The sequence below is a fragment of the Labrus mixtus genome, chromosome 21 (genome assembly GCF_963584025.1).
Source record: "Labrus mixtus chromosome 21, fLabMix1.1, whole genome shotgun sequence".
Taxonomy (NCBI): domain Eukaryota; kingdom Metazoa; phylum Chordata; class Actinopteri; order Labriformes; family Labridae; genus Labrus; species Labrus mixtus.
Window position 1 is genome coordinate 3,085,285 of NC_083632.1, and position 27,022 is coordinate 3,112,306.

Consider the following 27,022-nt stretch of genomic DNA (forward strand, 5'->3'; position numbering starts at 1 on the left):
AGGTAAATTGAACGCACCATAACTTTGTGTGTGTTGTAGTCAAGACCAAACTAATCGAGACCAGAGTGATCAGAGACAAGATCAAGACGGAGACAGAGACCTTCAAAAAGTGGTCACGACCGGTCTCAAGTACTAAAACACTAGTTTGTAGATGTGGAAAAATGACCCTACATCATAATTTAATTATTTTTTCCTTGAGCCAACATGCAAGTTTGACGGTGTTATTACTGCCGTTTGTGCTGACACTAAAAAGGTTTATAGGAAACAAGATGATGGAGGTAAATGACCAAGGTTTCAACCATTTTAAGCGTCAAGGTTTAGGAAACACTGACACCAAGAAGAGCGTCAAGGACATCTGCCGACAGCCTCGACCTTTGTGTTGTGGTTGAAACTGAAGGCCAAAACATCACAATTTTTAGCTTCAAAGTGAAGCTTGAATCAGGATCATGATTGTGGAAGTATCAGAGAGCTTGATTGGAGGTTGGTGTGTGATGATGCGCTGTGATAGCGACAGGTGGAGAGCGTCTTCCATGTTTGATTGTGCATTATTTATTACACAGCTTACTTTTGATTGCCCGATGGATGTTGTATGAGATATGTGTGAGTGTGGTCTGCTGCTTGTAGACACTTGACGTTCCTAACGGATAAATAAAGTTATTTGAAGTGGATGAGGTTCATGTGGCGATCACAGACTCTTCACTGTTTAGAGCTGTTGTGGAATAATTAGCTTTGGAGCTTGTATGCAGCAGCAGCAGCAGCAGAGGTTTGACAGCTGTGAAGAAAGAAACCATTCTTCTGTGGAGAGAAAAACCGGGATCCTGGTTCTCTTTGGAGAGGAAGGAAGTGAGGGAGGGAGAGAGGGAGGGGGGGAGAGAGAGGGAGAGAGACGAATTAAACATTAAAACTGTCTTATTCATACCAACATACACATTCATTTTCACAGAGCAACATGTAAGCACACACCTTTTCCTGCTTGACCACTTATTCATCGCCATGTGACAACCTTTTACAACAACATCTCTTTCAATACTTCAGTAAAAAGTCATCCGACAAGGACAAAAATACAACAAACAAACATTTAAAAAAGGGTTTTTCTTTCACTATTTAAAACATCTTAAAAAAAAAAAGAATGTGCAACATTTAACACACATAAATAAAGAAATGAAGTATGTCCTCAGTAAATGTCTCTCTGAGTCAGGAGTCATCATAAATATCATTGTATGTTACATTAACACAAAAGTGCGTTAACAAGGAGAGGTACGACTAGATAAGAGGTGTTTTTATTTCCATGTTATCTATTGACAGAGGAAGTGAAGGTGGTAAATAGTAACATGCAAAACTGTTTCCCAAGCAAAGATAGAAACATGAATATCAGGTTAGCTAATAAATAATAATGGCTAATGTTTAACTCGCTGTATAATAGAGTTTGTTGGGATCACACGTTATATTCCATTGTATTCTTAATATTCTTTTCTTTCCATTAAACATTAACTTTTTATATTTTTAGTTAAGGTCTGATGGATGACCCTGAATGACCTCTAAAAGCACTTTTACATCCTGCTACTCGGCTATATTTTTGGTCTTTTTTTGTGCCTTTATTGGAGAGATAGGACGGTAGAAAGAGTCGGAACTCAGGGAGAAAGAGAGTGGGGAATGACAGGCCGGATTTGAAACTGTGTTTTTTCTTTTTCTACCGTTTGTTTCTGAACTGAATTTGAACATTTCACAGAACTGACTTATTTACTCATGAGTTGAGTTTGAAGCAAAATGATTAACAGTACTCGTTTTTCTTAACTACCAAACATTTGGGGAGGATTTGTTCCAAGTTTCTGGTCAAAAAAAAAAGTGTATAAGCAAGTTTTGAAGGAGATTTATTCACATTATTCTTTGATACAAATAAAAAATAGATCTTAAATATTGCAAGGTGAACCTGGATCCGGTTGTTTTTGTTTTAATTCCACTTGTAAATTCTTGCAAACTTCAAAATTAGAGCTACAGCGATCCTTGTGCCAACTTTTTTTTTTTTGCAAAATTGGTCGACTTTTTAGACAATTTTCAAGCAAAAAAGCCAACGTCTGCAAGTTCCAAGGCATGACAAGATTTCCTTTCTTCTGTTTTTGATTGCTCAAACAGACTCTTTGGGGTTTTGGATGGTTGAATAAAAGAAGCTGTTATAAAATCTCACTGTGAGGTCATAGGGTATTGTCTTATTTTAGTGTCATTTTACCTGCTCAAACAAAGAAAACCAAACAGTAATGTGACAAGAAGAATCTGAGTAATCCTCAAAACACATATTTAGAAATCTTTAACATTTGATTAAAATCCTAAATGTCTGAAATGTTTGCCCGCAGGTTTGAGAAGGGGAGGATCTACAGCTACATCGGGGAGGTGGTGGTGTCCGTCAATCCTTATCGTGCCATGAACATCTACGGCCGCGACACCATCGAGCAGTACAAGGGCCGCGAGCTGTACGAGAGGCCGCCGCACCTCTTTGCCATCGCTGACGCTGCTTACAAAGCCATGAAGAGGAGGAACAAAGACACCTGTATCGTCATCTCAGGTAACACTGGAGGAAGCCCCCGCTGCATGGACCACTCAAAAACATGTTTCACCCTCCGGTGCTCTGAACAGTTTAAATATATCTGCCAGTTTTCCTCGTCCTTTTGTCCTTAATAGAAAAATAAAGTCCAGCTGTGATGATCCGGTGTTTCCATTTATGTTTTTAATCCTTAAGATGTTCTGGAGGGCAGATCCTTCCTTAGAAATACTTTAAAGCTAAAAATAAAAAAACACATATTTCATGTGGTTACAAGCTGTGTGGCAGCATGGAGAAATCATGCAGAGAATGCAGCACCACCCGGTGGTCAGAGGCGGTATTGAGCCCCTCTGGAACACTGATGAGAATTCATAGCAGAACTGAAGCAAAGTTTTGTCTAAAAATGTGGAAAAAAAAGAAATATCCTAACTGAAATATTTCTGCAGAATCAGGGTTATTTTTCAAAAGGAAAAAAAAATAGACAGAAAATCACAAGATCTCTCTTTATATATTTGTTTAATTAATCAGTCACTGCAAAAATAATAACTGTATATATTCTTTCAGTCACCAAAACTGTCTATTTATTTATTATTATTATCATTCATTCACTGAACAGCAATTGCTCTGGCCACTTTTTGCGTATTTCTCTTTCATATCACCACAAATATATTTTTGTTTTTGTAAACAACTGCTGCTGCTGAGGCTTCGGTTTCAGGACTAATCTCAAAGTTTGATGACAAAAATAATGCCAGGGATAACTTTTTTTATTCTTATGTTCAGTTTAAAATCTTCAACTTTTTAAAAAAGCTGAACGTGTAGCTGAATGGGTCTGGGTTCCTTTAGAGTTGAAGGGGTCCCCTGCAAAAAATATTCACTTTAGTTTCACTCTTCGTGACATCAGGACACTGTAAAGTCTATATCAATGGTTCTCAACTCGTGGGTCCAGACCCCGAAGTGGGTCGCCGATCAGCTTTCTGTGGGTCGTGAATGTGCGTCAGGGAAAGAAAAATAGTTTCACAAATTCTATGAAGAGCTTTTTCAACATGTTTTGTTCCTTTTCTGTGTTTAGTCACATGTTTTCTACCAACTGCAAAATGTTTGGTTGATAAATATCAGAAATCTGGGTCGTGATTGTTCATGAAGGAGTCGATGGTGGGTCCTGAAGCTCGACCAGTTGAGAACCACTGCTCTATATAGTACACTAAATGCTCTACTTATTATAAACAAACACCTGAAAGTGAAAATGTTATCTTTTAAATTTGATGTAAGGGGGGGTTCATGTTCTTCTTTTTATCAGTTTAGGGGTCTTTACTGTCCAAAAGATTTGAGAAAAACTGAATTAAAATCACTTGAAGTTCTCTTAATATGCAATAAAATAAAATAAAAACCTTGCTTTCATTTCAGGGGAAAGCGGAGCAGGAAAAACCGAAGCCAGCAAGTACATCATGCAATACATCGCTGCTATCACCAATCCCAATCAGAGGGCCGAGGTCGAAAGGTGAGCGGCTTTTTTTTTTACGACTGTTTAAACCTGAAACACTGCAGAACATGTACACAGGCTCAGTGTGGTGACTAAACACCAAACACTGTCAGAGAGGGAGGGGGGTATGTGGATTACTTTTGTTATGATTCACAGCAAAAACATTTCACAGGAAAATGTTTATATTTTGAGTGTAGTCACCTTTAGCGTGTCAAATAAAACCCCCAAATTCAGAAAAGTGATTGTGCACAGCGTATCCTTTTTGTCTCCCCACATTAAAGAAGACATATTATCCCCCTTCTCCACCTTTTCAAACAGTCCCCCTGTGGTCTAAATGAAACATCTGCGCTGTGCTTTGGTCAAAATATAACATGAATCAAGCACCAGAGGAGGTTTGTGACCCTGTATAAACCAGCTCTCTCAGAACGCTCCGTTTTGGTGTGTGTGTCTCTTTAAATGCAATGACCCCGCCCCTGAGTTTTCCCCGTAGACATCACTCCTCTGTAGCGAGAATAAAAATGGCAGCCCTGCGTTACATGTTTGTTCTACGCTGGGGGTGGAGTCCATGGGTGGAGATATCAGGCGAGGGGAGGTTTTTTTTTACCAGAATCCCACTGTGACATCACAAGGAGAGCACATTTGAAACAGAGCATTTTTCTCTGTGTTGTAAGACTTCTGCAGACCACAAACAAAGGACTGGATGGGTTTATTTCACATTTTGTGGGTCAGTAGACTCTCAGGTTAGCCAAATATATGTTCAAAATAAAACTGTAAAAGCAGATTCTTCATAATATGTCCCCTTTAAAATAATATTTCATTGTCTTCCATGACACACGCTGCGAGAACTTCACGGCTCACTCTTGATTATTAGACTTTGAAGCGATATATTAACAGGTCGTCACCTTTATTATCTTATCACAGCTCCTCTACTTAGATATAAGTCACCTATTTATTTCAGTAGTCATCACTCCCTGTAATAAAGTCTCTTAGATCATATTTAGATATTCAGTACTAACATCTGGAAGCTTAAGACTGCAGCTCTGATACCGTTAAAACAGTCGACACCCTCCGTCTAGATGATAGACGGCAACGTAATACAGATTTACATAACACATTAAAGTGTCAGCCAGATCCATGATCAGGAGAAACCAAGAGATAAGCCTCGACTCAAAGGTCACAGCATGTAGGTCAGAGATTAAGACGCGATTTGTGCAGTGAAAAGGTTTGTAGGTCGACTTCGGTCAGTCACAGACAAACAGCTGGAAATACATGCAAACACATTTAGAAACATCTGGATACACATCGACTGCCTCTGCTCTTGTAAGATGCAAATATATGAATCGACACCGCAGTGAGGATGTAGCAGAACAGGAAATATTTACAAGTCTCTGATTAATGATTTGATGTGTTTGTCAGCTCTTTGCTAATAATGATGTCAGCCGAGATCGATCGATAAGAAGGAGGAGTTAAGTATCATAAAACATGACCGACGCGCTGGAGAGGTTTGATGAATGACAGCGCTCAGCAGTACCTTGTCGGCCCATCTCAGATTAGATGAGATACATTATTTACATGTCAACTATATGTTTAAGAATTTACCTCAGTGAAACTCCTAAAGACACACAAGTGAAGAAGAACAGCCAAAAGGATAGGAGCAGGAAATACCAGGAAGTTATAAGACAGAAAGGACAAAAACTTTAACCTACAATTCACTTAGCAGACGCTTTTATCCAAAGCGACGTACATCAGAGAGTAAGTACAACACAAGCAAGGATCTAGAGAGGAGGAAAGAACATCAGGGAGTGAAAAAAATCAGCTTTAAGTCCGATTGGACACACAGGTGCTGACAGGAAGTGACCAGAGGAAAAGCACAACATCGACAGCTGTTCTTAATCAGCATAGAAACCATCTTAAAATCGTCGTAATCAAACAAAACCATAGCCTCTTTTTTTTTTTCTAAGATTAATTTTTTGGGGGGGTAGCGGTAGCTTAGTGTTGTGTTAGGAGTCTGTAGTCCTCCAAGCGGGTGACCCGGGTTCAAATCCGACCTGTGGCTCCTTTCCCGCATGTGATTGCGCACTCTCTCTGTCTCCCTGATTTCTGACTCTGTCCACTGTCTTATCTCTAAAATACAGGAATTCAAAGCCCAAAAATAAACCTTTAAAAAAGATTATTTTTTGATATTTTCACTTTTATCAAGATAGGACAGTGGATAGAGTAGAAGATCAGGAGAGAGAGGGGTGGGGGGGGGGATCACATGCAGGATAGGAGCCACAGGTCTGACTTGACCACAGTCTCTGTACACGGGGCTCGACCTCACCCCTCAGCCCTCACTTTGTTGACATCGTGTTACACATCCTGCCTCCCCTCACAGGGTAAAAAACATGCTGCTTAAATCCAACTGTGTCCTGGAGGCCTTCGGGAACGCCAAGACCAACCGCAACGACAACTCCAGCCGCTTCGGCAAATACATGGACATCAACTTTGACTTTAAGGGAGATCCCATCGGAGGCCACATCAACAACTACCTCCTGGAAAAGGTAAAGACGCAGCCAGTTACCGATGGTAGACGCACCAATGCTGGTGAGAGCAAATCTTTGAGTCCATAAACACTGCAGATGTTATTGTACCTGAAGTATGTCTTATCTTTTTCTCCTAACTAAGGAAACCTAGTTGATGTTTTGAATTATTGAAAAGGTTGTTTCAGCCACTCATCTGCTCACAATGTGCTCCAAGTTTTAGCCACATGTCGGCCATTTTTACTTTATGTCCCCGCATTTAATCAGATGAGTGGCTGCAGACCTCGGGCCAGATTTCCCTGCAGAAATCAATTAAACTTAATGGTTGCACGATACAGAAAGAGAGACAGATGGTTGTTGTTTTTACTTCCTGTATTTATGGCCTTTTTCTTGAGAAAACTGTGTCACCCTCTTGGCCAACTTTTTGCTGTTCTGACCTTTTTTTGTTTTTGTTTTTATGCATCTTCCAGTCCAGGGTGATTTTCCAACAGCCAGGAGAGAGGAGCTTTCATTCCTACTACCAGGTAAATATGTCACTGTGTGTGTGCACCTGTGTGTTTGCATACAAAGACAAAGTATACTCAGAGTGTGTGCATGCATGCAAGCGTCGAATATGAATGAGCCAGATGCTGTCGATAGATGAGCTGTGTTGTTTTTCTCACTTCTCAAGCTGCAGCATGCACATTATATATGACCTAACATGTCAGAAATTACAGTTTACACCACGTCTGGTAGTGTGTGCTGTAGACCGATAATAGCCTGTATAATGAAAGGAAAACACAACAACAGTTACCAATGTGTGCCTACTTTTGTATTCCCAAATAAACACAGTTCTTTAGTGTTTTTTTTGTTTGCATTGAACGAGGCAGGCTAGGGATCGCGTGCAAGCTGTCTCAACTCAATTCAATCAGTAGAGACGTTATTAAGAGTGAAGTGGAGGTCGGAGGTCGGAGCGGGCCGTGCATGCATGGTGAACCGGAGTAACGTTTGTGTGTTTCTCGTCCTCCCACCAGCTGCTGAGAGGAGCTCCAGACTCTCTGCTGCGCTCTCTTCACATCCAGAAGGACCCGACGGCTTACAACTACATCAAAGTCGGAGGCCAAATTAAGGTAGCCTCAACAATTTCCACACAAGTCACCTTTACATATACACAGTAACCTCACAATAAAACAAAAAAGAAATGAGGCAGAGCGAGCAGAAGTCAGAGAAAGTGTCGGTGTGTTTGCAGACGGGTAAATACGAGCGATGACTCACAGATTTAAAAAAATTGTTTACAAGTTTTTAAACAAACCGCATCACACATCACATTTTTTATTTTAAGCGCTGAGTGTCACATGCAGAAGACGTGTTTTTAATGATAATGTACACATGAGTGCTGTGTGTCTGAGTTGTTTTCTAAACACACCTCTGCTGTGCATCGCCGCCCTTACACAAGCTTAACGAGCGGGGAACAAAACCGCTTGACAGCAACAAACAGTCTGATGTCATGGAGCACAGTGCAAACAAACAGCTGAGGCAGCGGTTTGTGTTCTGTTTGCCTCAGCGGCTCTCTATTTTTACATCCAGACATTACAGTCCGACAGCAGTTTGTAATTTAATCAACTGTGGGAATATGATATCCAGGTTGGAGTGAGTGGAAGAGGCTTTGAATTCAGGAAAAACAACCCATTAAACACACAATTTTTTTTTCATTTCTGCAGAATTTTGAAATTACAGGAAAACAAAAAAAAAAGAAAAGCTGGCTAAACGTTCCTCTGAGTCATCCCGTAAACTTGTTTTTCATTCTTGCAACTTGTTCCTCCGTTTCCTCTCCAGTCTTCCATCAACGACGGAGCAGAATTCAAAGCTGTAGCAGATGCCATGAAAGTGATCGGCTTCACGGCGGACGAGATTCAGACTGTTTACAAGATCCTGGCCACCATCCTGCATCTGGTAATACTCCATAATATAAAAATCCCTGCTCATCTCCCGCACCAGCTGGGACCCCACTGTGAGCGCTCTGAGTGTAGATGTTGGATAAATGAGTGCCATGTTGGATAGAGTGGAGAAGCAGCCGCGCCAGGACAATGCATGTTTGGTTCATATTTATTTTATTTTCTCTTTTCTGCTGTTTGCTGAAACACTCAAGTCCAAAATAAAAGCCATGTTAGCTTCATGAAACACAGACTGCCCCCTAACCTATTTAACCTAAACAAAAATATAATTAAACCCATGCAAACATTGGAATTAAGCCTGTGGTCAAATTGAATCCTTACAAAACCTGTCCTACAATAAAAACACACCCATCTAAAAGTAAATACTCTAGAACCGAACCCTCTGGTGGCCCTCTGTGGTACTACAGGCAGTACTTCTAAGATTGAGCGATTCTGCCCCACCCGCCCGCTCACACTCAGTGGTTGAAACACATAATGTCCTGTTTGAGCCTCGAAAAGATCCGTTACTCGGTCCCTGGCTGCAATGAAAAAGTCACAAAAGGTGTGGGGACCTTTTCAGAATCTCTCCTCAATTTAAAGAAGCACTCTCCTCTCTAATTCTCAGAGTGTCTGAGAAGATCTCTGTGATGAACTGTTTTAATCATACAAATTTAATGCTTATTTTATCTTTTCCAAATTGGATGCTCATTTTTGTAACTTGCCTACATTAGATTTTTCTTTACAGTATTGAACTTTATTTTAAATTATCTCCATTTCTTTTCTTTTCTTCTTTCGTTTCATCGTATACAACCTGGATTCTGGCCCCTTCTTGTGTCTGAACTCCAGGATTTAGTATTAAAGTAAAGTCATGTGAAGCTCCGGCTGGTAAATGGGGACTGAAGGAGATGAAACTTGTATCGTTTGTTCATTTCAGAGACTCACCTTACATCTCATTATTCTGGGTACATTAATTAAAAATATTCTTGAGGGAACAAATACTGGAACTAGGAAGAGCCAGGAATATGTAAAGCCATGCTAGCTTTATTTTTTTGGGGAACAGACTTCCGAAATCCCAGTGTGACTGAAATTAGCAAGGAGAGGTAAATAAATTGATCCTCTTTGGCCTGTCTTGCAGGGAAACCTGACGTTCGGGGTCGACGGTGACGTGACGCTGATAGAGAACCCGAAGCTGGTGTCTGTGATCAGAGATCTGCTGTCCACCAAAGAGGAAAACGTGGAGAAGGCCATGCTGTACCGAACTGTGGCCACGGGGCGAGACGTCATCGAAAAACAGCACACGACGCAAGAGGCCAGCTACGGGCGGGACGCTCTAGCCAAGGTATTTACTCTCTCTCTTTGTCATCATTGAAGGGAATGTGACTTGGTCTTACGAGCTGCAAGAAAAAAAAACTGAAATAACTTCAACTTCTGTTACCCTGGGCAGTTGTGACATTCTGTTAAGTGCTTGGCAAATTTGTGCTGCGATTCACACGAGCGTGAGTCACAATGTTATGACTGCAGACGGAGGCTGGAGACGGCGGGGGGAAGAAATGCATGTGGGCAGATTGAGGACCAGCACTGCAGTCTGACTCACTGTTAGTGTGACATTTCTCTCTCAGCCACCATCTGTAACCCCGCTCATTGTCTGTGTGTGCTGGCCCGCTCTGTGCCGCTGAGGGAGGCAATTGGTCACCAGTTAGCGGCCAAACCTGTTGAATGTGCTTGAATTATCATCTTTATTCTGTGTGTGTCAGAAGGAAGATATTTGGATAAATGTGGTTATGGCCCACGAGTAAATTCTACATTTTGCCGGGTTTAAGTCTTGAAGAAAATACATTTACAATCCAAGCTCCTTCTAATTATGTTTAGACTTAGGTCTAGTCCACATGTAGGAACTGAGGTTCTCAAAAACATCTTCATCCACATGAAAACTCAAAACGCAGTACGCACGGCTGTCATAAGCGCTCCAAGGCAAAAACGATGTCAATGCAATGACCAGTTCATTTTTACAAAGTTGTCCATTCAGGCGCCTCTGCTCGTCAACATAGTGGGAGCACAAATCTGTGGCAGTACTTTTTTTGGCCACTTGAGGGCAGCAGAAACAAGCTGTAAACATGAGACCGACCTGTCATCACACATGCTGTAGTGGAGGAGAAGTGGATGTTCTCCAGGTTAGAAGAAGTGAAGCTATTCTCGGTGTGCCTTTTAACCTGCAGTTTGTTTTTTGGCCAGCAGGGGGCAAATCTGCTGCTTGAAATAATACTAATGGTTGTACAGAAGTCTAAAAGAAACAATGCTTCTTCTTACTTGATTTAATACCTCAATAAAGATATCTTTCTTATGAATTCATGGAGTCAGTCATGAGATTTTAAGTCGTTTTTAACACAGCATAATGTTCATTTTGTAAATTATGTGCCACATCAAAGTAAAATAGGAGATCTACCATAGACTGTAAATATTATGAAGCCTGAGTGAAGTCAGCCATCTGTTCCTGCAGGGGGCTCCGGATGCACTTGCTTAATTTTTCAAGACCAGAGGTTGCCGCTTGGTATCTACCCCCGTCCAAATATGTCTCCCCTCTGGCTCCAAAAACAAAAAAACCCAAGATGGAGAAATGTAGAACTCCAAAGCAGTTAATCCTCAAAGCAAGAGAGCCCTCATGGTGGCTACATTAACTTCAGTCTATGATTTCAATTCTTTTTGTGCACCCTCAGGCCATGTACGAGCGTCTCTTCTGCTGGATCGTGGGGCGGATCAACGACATCATCGAGGTGAAAAACTACGACGCCAGAGTCCACGGGAAGAACACGGTTATCGGGGTGCTGGACATCTACGGCTTTGAGATTTTCCAGAACAACAGGTTTGGACGATGCAGAATATTCTGCTTAAACAACAAAAACAATTTCATCCAAATATAAAAGAATGAACAATGATTGTCTATATTTAATATTTATTTGGTTTTACACTCAGCAAGGATAATGCAGCAATGTGTACAATTTCTAATAAGAGATGTAGTTGCATGCACAAAAACTCACTTTTCAATTCTTGTGGTGCAGCTTTGAACAATTCTGCATCAACTACTGTAACGAGAAGCTGCAGCAGCTTTTCATCCAGCTGGTGCTGAAGCAGGAACAGGAAGAGTATCAACGGGAGGGAATCCCCTGGAAACATGTAAGGAGCACATTTTTTGGTTCCTACTCTTGTTTTTTTATTTTATTCTCCTGTGGGGCCGTCCTCTTTTTATCCTCTGTGTCCTGTGTTGGTAGATCGATTACTTCAACAACCAGATCATTGTGGATCTGGTGGAGCAGCAGCACAAGGGGATCTTCTCTGTGCTGGACGAAGCCTGCATGAATGTGGGCAAAGTGACGGACGAAGTGTTCCTGCAGGGACTCAACGGCAAGCTGGCCAAACACGCCCACTACACCAGCCGCAAGGTAGGAAACACTGAAGAGTACACGTGTTGTTATTTTGACTTCAAGTTCGATTTAAGGTTTGCTTCATGAAGGTCTGGTAACGACACGTTGCCAATAAATGTTTGTTTGCAAGTGAGAGCCACTTTCTGCTCGCAAAAATCTTTGAAACGCAATGCATGATGGTATATATTGCTCGACAAATGGACTTGAGCTTGAAGAGCGCTTTTTTAGTCTTCTGCTTTCACACCGCATGTCACACCTACACATTCACACACTGATGGTAGAGGTTGCTAATGTAAAGTGACAATCAGAGGGTAACTAATCCGATTCATACACATTCACAAGCCGTCGATGAAGCAGCGGGAACAATTTGGGGTTAAGTGTCTCGCCCAAGAACACGTCAGACATGTGACTGCAGGAGCCTTCCGGTTGAGAGACAACGACTCTACCAACTGAGCCACAGCCGCCTCGGATAGTGATCATCATCATCTTTATTGCCAGACTCATTAGAAAACATATTAAAAGCAAACAAAATAAAAACACAGGGTAAAAATACATACAGACAGAGAGACAAAACATCAATATCATAAAAGACAACTGTACCAGTGTCGCCACAAGGCTGACTGGTATCGCACAGAACTATGACTGGGATTTGTCAACAGCATAATGATGGAACTCTGAGAACCCTCTGATCGGCAGATAAATTTGTACTTTAAAGGCTTTATATGTGATTTTTTGATCCAGCAGATGTCGCCCTTGAGCACCAGCATGAAACCAAATCAACTGGCGCTGCATTGTTGTGTTAGCATGCTAATGCTAGCGATCTTTATTATGCTCGTATCTTCACACTGCATGTAAATTTACCTGAAATGAGCGTGATCTAGAAACACAGTTAAGCAGTGAGTACAGTATGTTATTCTTCTTTTCTCTAGTCCCTCAATTAAACAACTTTTATACGTGAGGGGAGGAGTCAGCCGGCAGTCCTGACGATGTAAACAAAGTGAAGATAGGACTCTGAAAACTCTGAAAACATCACAGACAGTGGGACTCAGGTGTTACACCCATTGTAGACAGTCATGACTCACAGAGGATATACTTGATTTATATAATATTTAAGAGTGAAAAATCACATATAAAGACTTTAAGTTTCTCATAAGAGCCTGAAAAATGTGAAGTCCTGCATTACAAAACGACTCACTTGCACTAGTCCATCGAGGTTGTACACTTCTTTCCACAATGCATTGTGGGATACAATGAGTGGACTATATAGGGTGTGATTATGCTCACTCAGAATTCGGACACCACCACAAAATGGCATGTTCACTTTATAATTAATAGTGAGTAAATTCTGACACAGCCTGTGTGTCCTTAAGCCTGAGGAGAATGCAGAATGTTGTTTTTATGGTTTCACACATATTCTGCAAGCATGATAAAAATAAGTAAACACTAAGAAGAACCGTGAGCCTTTCAAAATAAACATCAAGCTGTGTATCTTATGGTGGTGATGCAGGAAGTTGTTTTAGGAACCCGAGAACAGCAGAGGGCAGATTTCACCGTGCAGTGATCACCATTAGACACGGAGCGAGGCCAGTGAACATGATCCTGTTAGTTTTTAAAATCAGGATGGATCACAGGCTAATTCACTTTAATGTCGTGTACAGCCAGACGGGCATAAGCCAATTTACTCCTCTAACATCCACCACGCTGTCTGCTTGGGATCGGATGACTGGGATGAGGTGGAAGTCGCTCATCAAACACTGAACCGGAGTCGGTTTCTCTGCAGATCTCAAAGCCTGATAAGTGGTACTTTAACTACAGCTGTGTGTTTATTTGAGTGCAGTTCTCTCTGCCAACACAAGGTGGCATCAGCCGTCCTGTAGAGCGTGTTCGAGTCTGACTCGACACTTTGCAAAAGTGATGTCACTGCCAGCCAATGGGAGAGTATGGAGCTGCTGCTCTGCTGTGTTAGACCGGGTGTTGGAGGTAGAAAGAGGCGAGAGAGGGGATGTTTTCTTTACAAATTTATGAGGAGAAGTGGACAAAAAAAAAAGATAGAGGGTGAGCTGGTGATGCAGTGGGAAATGGAGGGTAAGCATCATCATGTACATTTCAAACACTCAAAGCAACAGGCTGCAGGCACCTCTATAAGAAAGCCTATTCAGACGCCTCCTGGCAACTTCACGTTCCCATGCAAAGACAGAATATTGAGCCAACCCGACGGGCCCTGCACACACTGATGCTCCTTAAAGCGAGTCGAGCACACAATAAAGAGGGAGCTGTGAGTACAGAGGAAGAGCCAAGACGGGGTAAAGATTGTGCGGTGCTGCAGGGTGTATTGATTCATGAGACTTCCCTTCAATCTTGGAGTCAATCCGCTCCCTGCTGTCGCCCTTCTGCTGCTGCTCTTTGACCTCCTCCTCCTCCTCATCCTCCTGCAGCACGGCTGGAAAAGAAAATGTGAAAGAAAGCTTTAAAAACATGCACTGATCCAGCTGTTACTGCCTGGAACAAATACTGGTATGAATCAATATTATCTGAATCTTTCTTCCTGTTACTGTCTGGAGTCCTGTTGCTAGGTAACATTAACATAATGGACTTCTATCAGGAAGTAGTGTAAATTGTTGGGGGCTTTAGTGGGTCTCTGGAGCGCTTTTAAGGGGAAATAGACGGCCTTGTGTGGCCATTAAAGTTAACAATCTTGTGAGTTAACCTGCACTTGGTGCATGAGAGACGAGGCTTTTATAAAATAAAAAAAAGTATGACGTTAATGTTCAGGAATAATCCTCTGTGCGGCTCTGTGGGGTCAAAGAGATTTGCCTTACACCATATTAAAGTCATTAGCAGCACCAAATGAACGTCAGCGTTTGTTTTAACACATAACAATGCAGCTTTTAGCACATTTAGGGACATGGGGTTGTTTGTGATTGCACAGTCATTTGACAAAAATCGAAGTCTGCCATTCAAGATTTGGATATTTCAAAAAGAACTGTGTTTTACTACGTTGTGTTTTGTGTATCAGTAAGACGCATTTAAACGCTTATCTCTGCAACAAGAACATTTATCAATGGCTACTTCCTGATAATATGAAGTGTTAAACATAAAGAGTTAGCCTTTGCATAAATTAACCATTTAACACACTGATTCTTAAGGTAACTAATTTGTAGGAGACACTCAAATCATCCTTTTTCATTTCTAACTGCAGTAAAACAAAAATTTTCTCGATCAGTCCGATGTTTTTTTTTCAATTAGATGAGAAGATGTTCTTGGTTTGCATCATGAGAAACATGAAATATGAAAGAGGAGAACACGTTTATAGTTATTTCTCCTCCTGGCGCCACAGATTAATAAAGGGAACACGACACCGACACTGAAGCTTTGTTAGTCGCTTTATTTCATCCTGTTCACTCCTGTGTTTGGACAACACAAAAACAAGATCATGATGTTTTTTATCACCCGTTAACCTCTGCCCCTTAGTGGTCATTAAAGTGATTGTAAAGATCATTAATGTTCCCTAAGACTGATTAGACATTCATTAAAACGTTTTACATAAACGGCCATTTCTAATTGGATTTCATGTTTTCAGCGCCACTTAGTGGTTACAGTAAAACTTGCGGTCTTTTAATGTACTTACTGTCCTGGATATTAAATATTAGTTTTAACTTTAAAGACAACAAACAAGAAACAAATTACATTCACTACCTTATTTTAAACAATACAGGCCAGGAAAATAAAGAACCTGCATCCATGATGTAAAATTAAATAAGCACATGGTAAAAGGATGGTGAGGGGGAGATAAACAAACAAACAAACAAACAAACAGGGGAGGGAAGAAGAATATTATAATGCAGGCAGTAAAGTGTAACAGTTTTTCCTCTTGATTAAGGGTTGAATACATGTTGAGTACGCTCCTCTTTAGGAATATCTGTCCATAGAGGCCTCTTTGAAAAGTCTGTGCTTTCTCTACTTTGTCTTTTTCTTACTCTTTCCTCATATTTTATAGAATGATGAGGGTTTGTCCTCGAGCCGGTAGGTCATGGCCTCCAGGGGTTTGAGTTCTGTTTTTACTTTGTTACCACATTGAGAGCTGAGGAGGTTTGTCAGAGATCCACTGGAGTAAGATGCACCAAACAAAAAGGACATCAAGGAGTTTCAACATGTTGGGTTTGAAGGTTAGGGTGCAGAATGTAAACCAAGAAAACAAGATACAGGATTAAGAGTTTTTAGTGAAGTAAAGATTAAATGTACCTTTTTTTGTGTTTTCAATCAATCAATCAGTCAAACTTTATTTATATAGCACCTTTCAGACAAATTAAATTGCAGTTCAAAGTGCTTTACAAGAGTGCAGAAAAGTTATTGACAAAAAAGTAGTTTATAAAATCATTGAGAGACTAAGTTTGACTTTTTATTTTGAGACTTAGTGCATGCTTCATGTTGCGTCGATGTGAATCTTTGTGTTAAGTCTTTGTGCAAAGCTAAGCATGCTGCGTAAAAATTGGGTTGCCCTGTTGCACACACAAAATTAGAAACCAGCCATAGTTTAAAATGCAAAACAGGAGACATGCAATCATTTACTTTACAGGTGTAGAGTTTTGTTTTTTTCACCGTCTATCTGATTTTCAGTACATTTCTTTAACTGCAGGAGTGGAGTACAACCTCAAGGTCGCCGAATTACTCCCAGCTTAATGAAAAGAGGATGTGTAAATGTGACCTAAAATAGACGACCTAACCTGCACTCACGATGCAAATGAGCTCTGTGGAAAGTTCAGAAAATGTTTGAAGGCTGTGAGGGTACAAAGAAGTGCACACTACAGGAGCTCTGCAGACTTTAAACACCCAGCGCTGCTCTCCGGTGCCACCGCTCACTTCTCTTCACGTCTGTCTGCCAGGACGAGAGTGTGAAGGTGGAGAGAAGAGACAGAGTGTGAGAGAGAGGAAGAGAGGTGCGCAGGGATTAAATGTGAGAGGTAGTCAGATATGCATGTCAAGGGAAAAGACGGGAAAAGAGAATTTAAAAAACAGCCTTAGAAAATACACAGAGTGATGTTAAATGCAACATCTTTATAAATGTTTGAATCTGTATTTCTGTATTAACTAGGGCTGGGAATCGCCTGAAGCCTCATGATACGACATATCACAATACTTGAGTCACAATTTGATATTATTGTGACTCTAAACATTTTGTGATATGTTGAGAATTGTGATACAATATATTGGGATTTACCCTTTTAACTGCAAATTATGTCCACAAAATTAAACTAAATCCATGCACCCACCCCCTTCCCCTCCCCTTGTAGTGAGGTTTCTGTGTGCAAATGTCAGGTACAGTTAAAGAGATAATTTAGCAGCATGTGTTTCTTTATAAACAACTCAACTCTGGCAGCTTGATGAAGAAAATCTCATCACATGGTCCAAATCGCAGAGTGGATTTTTAAGCCCTGCCAGCACCCGTCTCTCACTGCCACCGCCACCACCACCTCCACCAACACAAACAAAATAAATATGAAGTGGATATGTTAAATTTCTGCTCCACAGTTTTTCAGCTTTTGCTTGAGCGCCTCGCTGCCAAGAAAGAGAAAAAAAAAACAAAAAAAAAACGCCAGAGAAGATGCAAAGCAATCGACTGAGTCAGAGGTCTGTTCTTGTGTCTGCAGTCTGAAGGATGCTACACTCAGTGTTTCACTCTTTGTCCACCTGTTTGAAGCACACACATTCTCACCTTGTTGTTATCCCCGTCTTTTCATTCACTCAATAGACAGCTGCAGGATTGGCATCACATGCTCTCATTAAGTGACACATGCAGCACTCAAAGCATACATTAACATACACACAGGCACGTGTTGGCACTGTCTTGAAATGGTCCAATTAAATATCAACAGAAAAGAGGATGTATGAGCAAACGAGAGGCGTCCTTTTGTGCATCCTCCACATCTCTGTACCTCATGTGTCTTTGCATTACAGTGTTTAAAATGTTATTGTATTTGTCTCCAGGCTTCTCTTCCTCGTTCTGAATTAATCATGTGTCTCTGATGCAAAGGAGTCACGGGTTTGTTTACTTGTTTAGTCAGATTTCTCACCCAAAAGGAGGCGCTCGAGTCGGATGATGACGGGTGTGATTTTTTGATCGTGCGTCTGCAGTTGTTTCCCATCATCTGACGTTGGAGCAGTTGCATAAATGTTTTTTTTAGTCTTGTTGACCAGCTGCCAGCGTTCTGCATATTCTTGTGTACTTGAATCATACAGCTTTGAAGTCGGTTTTTTAGGTCGTCGCATCACAAACACACGGGATAGAGATTTTGTTTGCTTTTTTTTGTCGTCTTATTGCCTTCTTGTAGCTTTTCCCTCTGCGCCATAGGGCTCTAAAAACTATTAAAAACACATCATATGTGTGTAGGTGAACACCTGAAAAGCAAACTCCACACTTCAGGTGGAAGTCTACACTTTGTTGTTGTTGTTGTGAAGCTGTGATATCATCATAGGACAAACACAACATGCTTAATGATACTGATGCAATAACATGAAAATAGAGATATCTCAGTGTCATAACCAAGCAGCAACTTGGCCCTATAGGTGCTCTGGATTGGATTGGACCAGCCGGTTCCTCTAGAAATAAGAAAGACAGAAGCAATTAGTAGAAGTCTGAACTTTAAGGTAAAGCAGTGACCGTCACAATAGTTATATCATCGGATTGATAAGGGGCAAGAGTTCATCCCCATCTGGACACATGATCAACTTTTCAAGTGGCTCTATGAGACTGGAGGTTTAGATAAACAGAGTCGACATCTCAAATTACAAATAAACATCAAATGAGAACATGTCAATAGTTAAAAGCCCAACAAAGAAAATTGTCTAGCAGATGAAAAAACACGACTTGTAATTTCTCTTGTCTGGCCAAACTGACCCTGTCACAGTGTCGGATGAAGCAAAACTGCAGCTGCTCTACAGTTGTAGTTGTTGCCACTAGCAACAGTATGCTGGTCGCTGCACACACACACACACACACCAATGAGAATCACTGTTGCAATAGATGACATTTACCTAATTACCATGAGCATGTGAGCTATAGCATGTTTTTTATTCAAGCCTTCAAAAGGCGTATCAATCCACCGCTGAAAATAGTCCCTGAATAAGCCAAGCTATCTCATGATATGCATTTAAAAGATAAACCACATTTTTTAACCTACTTTTAAAGATATTGATGCATTTTATTATGCTGACGTTGAATTTAAATTCTACATGTATGTTTACATTTAGATAAATAAGAACTCCTATCCTCCCTGACATTTTCCCCTTCAGTTAATCAAAGCGTCTTTTTTCTCATTGTTTTGGATTCACTGCCTGTAACATCGCTGTTCCTCTTCAGTCAGGGCAGTTTGTTTACACAGAAGGAGTCTCTTATCACCTTTAAAAGAAGCTCACCTCATCAGTTTTACAAGTTGAGGTCATATACTCTTATGTAAGGAGCGGATGCATCCTGTTGTTTTTGAAGCTTCTAGTTTGGTATTTTGCTTGTCACCATCTTGTTTTGCACAAAATCTTTCTGAATAAGCCTTCAAACTAATGATGAAGACGACAAACTTGTGCACAATGTATGTTGAGGTAATGAAGGTTCCTCTTCTTATTAGCTTCTTTAACATTTTCTGACCAGTGGAGTCGCCCCCTGCTGGCCATTAGTAAGAATGCAGGATAAAGACACTTAGTTTAGTTTAGTTTAGTTTATTTGCACATTTTTTGAAAGAAGAGTCAAACAGAAAATTAAAACAAATAAAACACATGTGCAGGTGAGGTAGAAACCCATGACGGCTTATCTCACAACCTCACCTTAAGAGATTAAACAAAGTTAAAATAAAATACAGTAAAAATAAAAAAGTCACACATAAAATCACAAATAAAATTGACCCAATTGAAAATGACATACAAACATTGGAAACATAAAAATAGAGCAAAACAGGACATACAGTATGTAGACAATATAACAAAATCAGGACAATTCACTATTCACTACAAATCTTTCTGACATCAACACATTAATGCGTAAGCTTCACTTTTTAAACCTGATACCTCCACCTTTTGAAAAAGCACTTGTCATGTTTTCTTGTGCCGACCACAGACGGGCCAAAAAAATCAGTTATTACATCTTTATGTATTTAAAACGTGGGGTTTTTCTCAAACACCAGAAACAGGACAGAAAAGGTAAACAGTATGGAAAGATGATAGGTATTGGTTGAGGTCTTTTATAGAGCATAACATTAGATTAAAGAAGCATGTCCAAGCTTTCAAAGTAATTATTTCTGTGGCTTACTACTACTGCTTCATCATCCTCACAGTCCTCGTTCTCTCCTCCTCTCGCCCCATGTTGCTTTGATCTTTCCAGACAGGCTTTTCTTTTTTTCCCCCTCGTAATCATTTGCTGACACGGTCGTTTCTTTTTGAGTATCCGTCATGGGTGCATCACTTTCCTACCTCTCATTACTCTTCATTTTTTTCTCTTTCCGTTTTGTCCCTAGGTAGCTCTTTCTCTTCACTTCCTTTATCACTTTTTCCACCAGTTTACTTTCCTCAAACGTCTCCGCACGTGACATGTACAGGTGTGGGATGCATGATGATTAGATGTGAATTGTGTGTGTGTTTCTGTGTGCATGTGTGTCTTCCGCCTGCTGCTACATGTGCGTATTCATGTCGGGGGTCTGCGCTAAGTGGTAAAGCTTTCAGGGGCCATGTGTTGCTAATGCTAATCACAGCGATGCTCTGCTCGTTAGCTCCAGGGAGGTCAAGGTTAGCATCAGCAGCAAGGACACAAAGAGAAGTCTAATAAATATTAATAGCATGAAGCAGGAGGTAAAGTAGCCTACACAGGCAGTTTTATAAGTTGTATATAAGTCATGACTGTCTATCCTGAGGATAAAACTGGATACTTGATGTTTTAATACCCTGACAGCTGCTAGTCAGCGCGCTGGGCATGAAATGCAAAAAATCCATCTCCTCATCTGCCGCCTGGATTATCTCCCGAGGTTCCCACTGAGAGCTCCCGACAGGTTTGGAGACAGTCAGACGCTGCTCCTCAGGGGGTCTGGCTTGTGCCCTCATGGATCACAGTTTAGACCAGGAGCTGGAGAGAGTCAGAGGGCACAGGTGGCAGACCTGGCAGGAGGGGGGGGGGGGGGAATAAATGTGAGATCGGAAGGGTCAGACTGAGGCGGTTGGTTACTGGAAGGGTCAAAGTAATCTCTGTATGTGGACGGTTTGATCTACCGGAGAGGAAAGACCAAGACATCAGGGGGTTCGGCTGAAGTGTCAGAAGGTGTTAAAGCTGTCAACACGTCTGTGAGGCTCCAAACGGGCTGGTCGAGCAAAAAAACAGTCAGGTTTACAAGTTCTTCAGCAATTCAGAGTGACTAAAAATAGAAACAAAAACATGCAATGACCCGATTAAAAACGTCTAATTTGTATTTTAGGGTGAACCTAACAGTGACATTGTTTAAAGGATGTAATTTAGGAGCTTTATAAGCTGACAATAAAATGCATCTTGCTTGTTTTATATGTCAAATATATCATCGTCACCGGATCTCGACTAACCTGTAAGTTTAAAAATGTTCTGCAGAAGACAAAAAAACGATCCTGTCACTCAGGGATCAGCCCCTTCACTTTGAGTTTCAGTTACTTCCTTTTGGCTCTCGGTTCAGATGTCCCAATAGATACAGACTCTTTTTTTGTCCCGAGTGTCTTTTCCCTCCTTAAAGGTCACATTATGCAAAATACACTTTTCCATGTTTCTCTAGCCTGAAAGATCTGGTGACTGTAAAAGCCATAGCATATGATTTGCTCACCAGAACTCTTCCTGGTCAACCCAGCCCTGCACAGAAGCACCATGGTTTTCCATTTGTACCCTGTCTGTATAGTTAGACAGTAGACGGTGGTGGAATGAACTTCCAAACTCCATTGGATCTGCACCTTTAAGAAAAAGCTAAAGACCCAGCTCTTTCATGAATACCGACTAACTTAATGATGATGGTCTGCATATTATTGATGATGATGATGGTGATGACGATGGTTTTTGTTTGATAACGACGACTTATAAGATGGTTTCTATACTGATTAGAGCTCTCAAGAACTGCCCTCAATGTTGTGCTTTGCCTCTGGTCACTTCCTGTCAGCACCTGTGTGTCCAATCAGACTCAAAGCTGATCGTTTGCTCTTACTGACATTGTTCCCTTTTTTCTAGATCCTTGCTTGTGTTGTTCTTACTCTCTGATGTATGTCACTTTGGATAAAAGCGTCTGATAAGTGAATTGTAGACTGACGTGTATCATCCCTCTGAGCTCTTTCATGTTATGCCTCTCTGCCACATGTAGCACGTGTACTTTCAGGTATATTTTTACTTGAAGTACAGGTAAAGAAAGAAGACAGTATCCTGTGTTTATGTTTCCATATTTCTATAAGGACCTGTGAGTGCAGTAAAGTGTCTTTTCTCTGCAAGACAAATAATGAGAGCAAAAGGTAAAAGTGTTGGTGTTGAAGTGTGTTATCACCACTTCCCGTCATGTTAACACTCGGTGCTGTTTCAGTGTCATTCCACCATGTTCTTGTTATTTTCTCTCCTCTTCTGTCTCTCACCCTCTCACCTCAGCCCCTCGGTCTGTTCCCACTTTTCTTGCCAGTTTTTTCTCTGTGGATGTCTCCACTTTGTGTTCCTGTTTCCCCGATACCTGTTCTGCTTTAGTACTTATGTTAAATAACACTGAAAACTGGCTTCTGAACTAAATGAATATGCTCCTTCAGACGTCATGGGGGTGTTATAGCTGAAAACAAGAGTTAAAGGTGACATATTCTGCAAAACACACTTCACCATGTTTCTCTAACACTAACATGTGTCTCTAGTCCGTCTACAAATCCCCCAATGATGAGAAAAGTCCATCATCTCCGTCTTTTTTCCTTCTCCACTTTTCAGAAAATGTGTGCTCAAACAGGCCGTTTGGAGATTTTCCCCTCATGACATCACAAAGGGCAGTAGCTCCTCCCCCAGGTGGGTGACACTCCCACAGCTAGGTGTTTGTTCTGCCCTCTGAGTCTGCCTTCTCACCGTAAACAATAGGACATGGAGCGAGAAAGCACCGAGTACACCCAAGCCCTTCCAGAGAGGGGGCGTGGTCAGACACAGCTCATTTACATATTTAAAGGTACAGACACAGAAACAGCCTGTTCTGAGCAGGGCTGAAATAGAGGGGTTTATAGACATGATCAAATACAGGATCAGAGTGGATTTAGAACAAGAAACTTCACACACATGTTTTGAGGAGCTCTGAGACTTATTTAAACTTGTTGAAGAGGAGGAGATGATGTGACCTTTAATAAATCAGTTAACCAATCATCAGAACGATTACCAGCAACTGATTTGATAATTATGCAAATCAGTAATTTTATCAGGCAACACTGTGTTCCTGTTGGATGTTATACTTCTCCTTGCTTTAGTGCAAATTGAAAATCTTTGAAAATCAAGGTTTTGATGACGCCGATCTCCTCAGGCTGTTAGAAACTGTTAACCTCAGCGTTGTCACACGCCCAACATTTCCCCTGCGGTCCAACATTTTAATGATAGAAACCAATAATGGGGGGAAAGTACTCGTGCTCCTGCACACGTCCCTGGTGTTTTTGTATCGTAAGCTCTGCTGGTGCAGGAACAGTTTGCTGAACTCGCTCTTTTTCTGCAACCCCTTCCTGCTTTGCATTCACGCAGCGATCCGCCTGAAGCTGCTCGGAATAATCTCTGAGTTTTTACCGCCTGAATTAGCATTGAGAGCTTTTCTAGTAGAGCTACAGTAGAAGTGTTTTTCCTCTGCAGTAAAACAAATAATCTATTTTTTTCTCTCTGCAAAGATTTGAGCTGCTGGGATCAAGAGTTTGGACACGACTATTTTCTTTTACTCGACATTGCAAAACATCAGCTGCTATAAATACCAAACATTTAGCGTTGACATTTTGGTAAACCAACATGTTTACTTACTTTTATTTTCTGTTTTCTGTTGAGTTATGACATTTTTTTAAGTGTTTTTTTCAAGAGGAAGAAATACAAGCATAGTAAATGGAAAATAATTAAGAAGTATAGAACTGTTTTAGTATTTTTGTTATAAAATGTGTTGCATATAATAAACAATAAAGTAAAAAAAAAAACAACAACAGTGGAGCAGCTCACCTCTGTTTGTTGGTTGAGAGGTCTCTGAAGCGGGTACAGGCACACCTGTGCCACTGTTGTTTTTTCTGTAATTTGTCCCGACTACAGCTCACCTTGTATTACCCAACATTACCCGACATGTAGTGAGCACACCGGCTTCCATTCATAGTCCATTTAAAAAGTTGTCAAACCTTAAAATTGCTGACAGATGCTGAGAGATAATGATCACTTATACATGTACTGGCAACCTACTGGTAGATAAAACAATGTACAACAAGTTGGGCTACAACTAACAAGTCAACTGATCGAATATTAAACTCTCGATTAATCAATAAATGAGTCCACAAATGATCTAAACATTTGGATAAATGTCTCTTCAGCTTGGTAGAGACAAAAATAAAGTCTGAAATTACTTGTGATGTCCTTTATCCGACTCAAACCAAAACATATTTAATTTAGAAGTGATTAAAATCTGTGAATAAAAAGCTAAAAGATTATCTTTTAAAAGCTGATTTGTGCTTCTGAAATGAACATCTTTGTGTATTTTGATTAATTCATTGACTGTTTGAGTTGTGAAATCAACAGCTGTCGGTGTTTCCCAGAATATTTGTGTCTGTATTTAGGTCATGATTACTCTGAGGAATAAGTTCTGTATAATAATTTAATCAGTTTCGGTGTTCCCTGATTAGGTCTTCTGAATTCAAGGTCCTAAGTGTCTCTCTCTCTCTCTCTGTCGGCTCAGACTCTTCCCAGCTTTTTCATTATTCTGACCTTGTTTAATTTTCTGTTTGTTTGTTTTCCCTCCCTCTAAACACACACACACACACACACACACACACACACACACACACACAAATCTTGGCAGCTTCACCGTTAGCCACCTCCCCTGTGTTTGGGATAAAGCCGACTCTTTTCGCTGGAGGATGTGATGGTCATGGTTGTGGGTGTGTGTTTGGCCGTGTGTTAGAGTGTAACTGATTGAGATGGATGAGGAGCAGAGCGTCTGTCTGATGGTGCATCTGCTTGTCTCTCTGTGTGTGTGTGCTTTTTGTTCATGCATATATTTCCAGCAACACTTGATAATATCTCGATATATGAAGATGTGTCTGTGTGTTTATTCGGGAGGGATTGAGACAGAGGAAATCATGTCTACCCTCTTGTCCAAATACGGTCACTGAAAGCTCCAAGAATCAAGAAAGTGATGGCAAAATACAAAACACTAAGGGACCCACCTTAGGCAATGGTTGACTATAAATCAACTAGTAGACATAGTCCTCAATTCTGGTGACCTGGGTTCATCTCCATCTACTGACCTCCTCTATAAATTTTTTTTATAAAAGCATAAAAGCCGGCTCAATAATATTTCTTTCCTTTTTTTTTTTTTTTCGAGCAAGTGACTGTGGGCAAAACTTTTCTGGCCGCGCTTCAATGCTGGAGTAGATTTCTGGAGGTAAATAGTTTGATTGTGATTTCACAGAGGAGTTTTTTCCTCGGCTCTGTCGGAGAGATTTACGGCGAAACCCTGAGAGGTTTTGATTGTTTGGACCTGAAACCAGGCCGAGTGATTCATTCAGCAATCTGTCTGTTTTTCCGAGAGAGGTTTTCATTGTGTTCGGAATATTTTCCCTCTCATACGGGACCATTCCTTCGTTCATTGTCTGATTGTGTGTTTGTGTGTGTGTGTGTGTGTGTGTGTGTGTATGCATGTGAGCACTGAGCCCCCCCGATGACTCATTCAACATGTTCACAAAGACTCAAAGTGATGGAACAGAGTGTATCGGCTCGGCAGACAGAAATAGCAGCGAGGTAGAAGTCTGTGCGTCTTCAAAACTTTATATTTATTGGCTGTGTTTTTTTATCTCTTGTTGTTTTTCTTCTATTTTTCCACTTCAACGTCCAGCTTTGACACAACTCTGAGTCCACTACATGACCACGAGGATGTGGAAGCTAGTTGATTATGTAATATTTGCTCTTTCTTACATCTGGAGAAAAAAGATTTGCAGGACATTGCATCACTGCAGCACTACAGAACTTTAAAATGATGATGTTTTGTAACACATTATGACCTTTATTTAACAATTTCCTGTTTTGGCAACTTTTTAATCACACTTGATTAACTGTCTGTCTCAGTATCCAGGTTTTATGCTTTATGCTCTCCCTTTAAGATTTCCTTTATAAATGAAGAGGTTATGGGGTGCCGGAAATCCTAGTGCAGGGGTGTCCAAGGTGCAGCCCGCGGGCTATTTGCGGCCCTTGAGGGGATTTTTTTGCGGCCCCTTCAAGCGAAGAATCAGCAGACTGTTGTTTAACCATTCAATAACCTGAGCTAAATACAGAAAAAAAAATGAACCACGTTACAGGTTTGATTCTGAGAAAAAAACAAAGTATTTGATTTCCTTTTGCGAGCCTTTTGATTCTGATCTACAACGCCTTACTATTAAAAAAAAAAAAAAAAAGTAGAACACAATAGTTTCTCACAATTTTGGCCCACAGGAAAAAAAAGTTTGGATACCACTGGGCCTAGTGGTTATGTTGCAGGCCTCATGTAAAGAGGCTGTAGTCCTTGTTGTAGTCGTGGGTTCAAATCTGACCTCTGCCCTTTGCTGCATGTCATCCCCCCTCTCTCTCTCCTCCCAACATTTCCTGTCTCTCTCTTCAGCTGTCCTAACCAATAAAGGCAGAAATGGCCCAAAAATGTTACTTAAAAAAAATAGAAGAGATACTTTAAGGGGCCAGACGAAGTTTACAGAGATGTCCACCTGCTTTTGTTGTCTGTTGTATCTTTTGTAGGTCCCTCTCTGTGGAGTTTGGAGCTTGTTATCAGTGGCTTTAATCGTGCTTCTTGCTGCACTCGAATGTTATGAGAGTTCAGGAGTATATCTCTCTCTCTCTCTCTCTACTTCTGTCTCCCTCAAAGCTCTGATGTCATCATAATTCATGTAGAGAATCACACACCTACTTTAACCCCCCCCCCCCCCCCCCCCCCCCCCAC

The 27,022-nt window shown here is 40.9% G+C and overlaps 1 protein-coding gene and 1 long non-coding RNA gene across 3 annotated transcripts in view; one reads left to right on the forward strand and one right to left on the reverse strand.

The window, feature by feature from the left end:
* LOC132955552 (uncharacterized) overlaps positions 1–27,022 on the reverse strand; it is a 735,720-nt gene that overhangs the window by 136,593 nt on the left and 572,105 nt on the right. The gene's annotated exons all lie outside the window — the stretch shown is intronic.
* myo1d (myosin 1D) overlaps positions 1–27,022 on the forward strand; it is a 123,640-nt gene that overhangs the window by 21,973 nt on the left and 74,645 nt on the right. The window contains exons 2-11 of the mRNA XM_061028411.1: positions 2,352–2,560; positions 3,941–4,034; positions 6,391–6,556; positions 7,006–7,059; positions 7,549–7,644; positions 8,351–8,467; positions 9,584–9,787; positions 11,163–11,308; positions 11,505–11,619; positions 11,715–11,885. Coding sequence (XP_060884394.1) covers positions 2,352–2,560; positions 3,941–4,034; positions 6,391–6,556; positions 7,006–7,059; positions 7,549–7,644; positions 8,351–8,467; positions 9,584–9,787; positions 11,163–11,308; positions 11,505–11,619; positions 11,715–11,885 — 1,372 coding nt within the window. The remainder of the gene's footprint in view (positions 1–2,351; positions 2,561–3,940; positions 4,035–6,390; positions 6,557–7,005; positions 7,060–7,548; positions 7,645–8,350; positions 8,468–9,583; positions 9,788–11,162; positions 11,309–11,504; positions 11,620–11,714; positions 11,886–27,022) is intronic.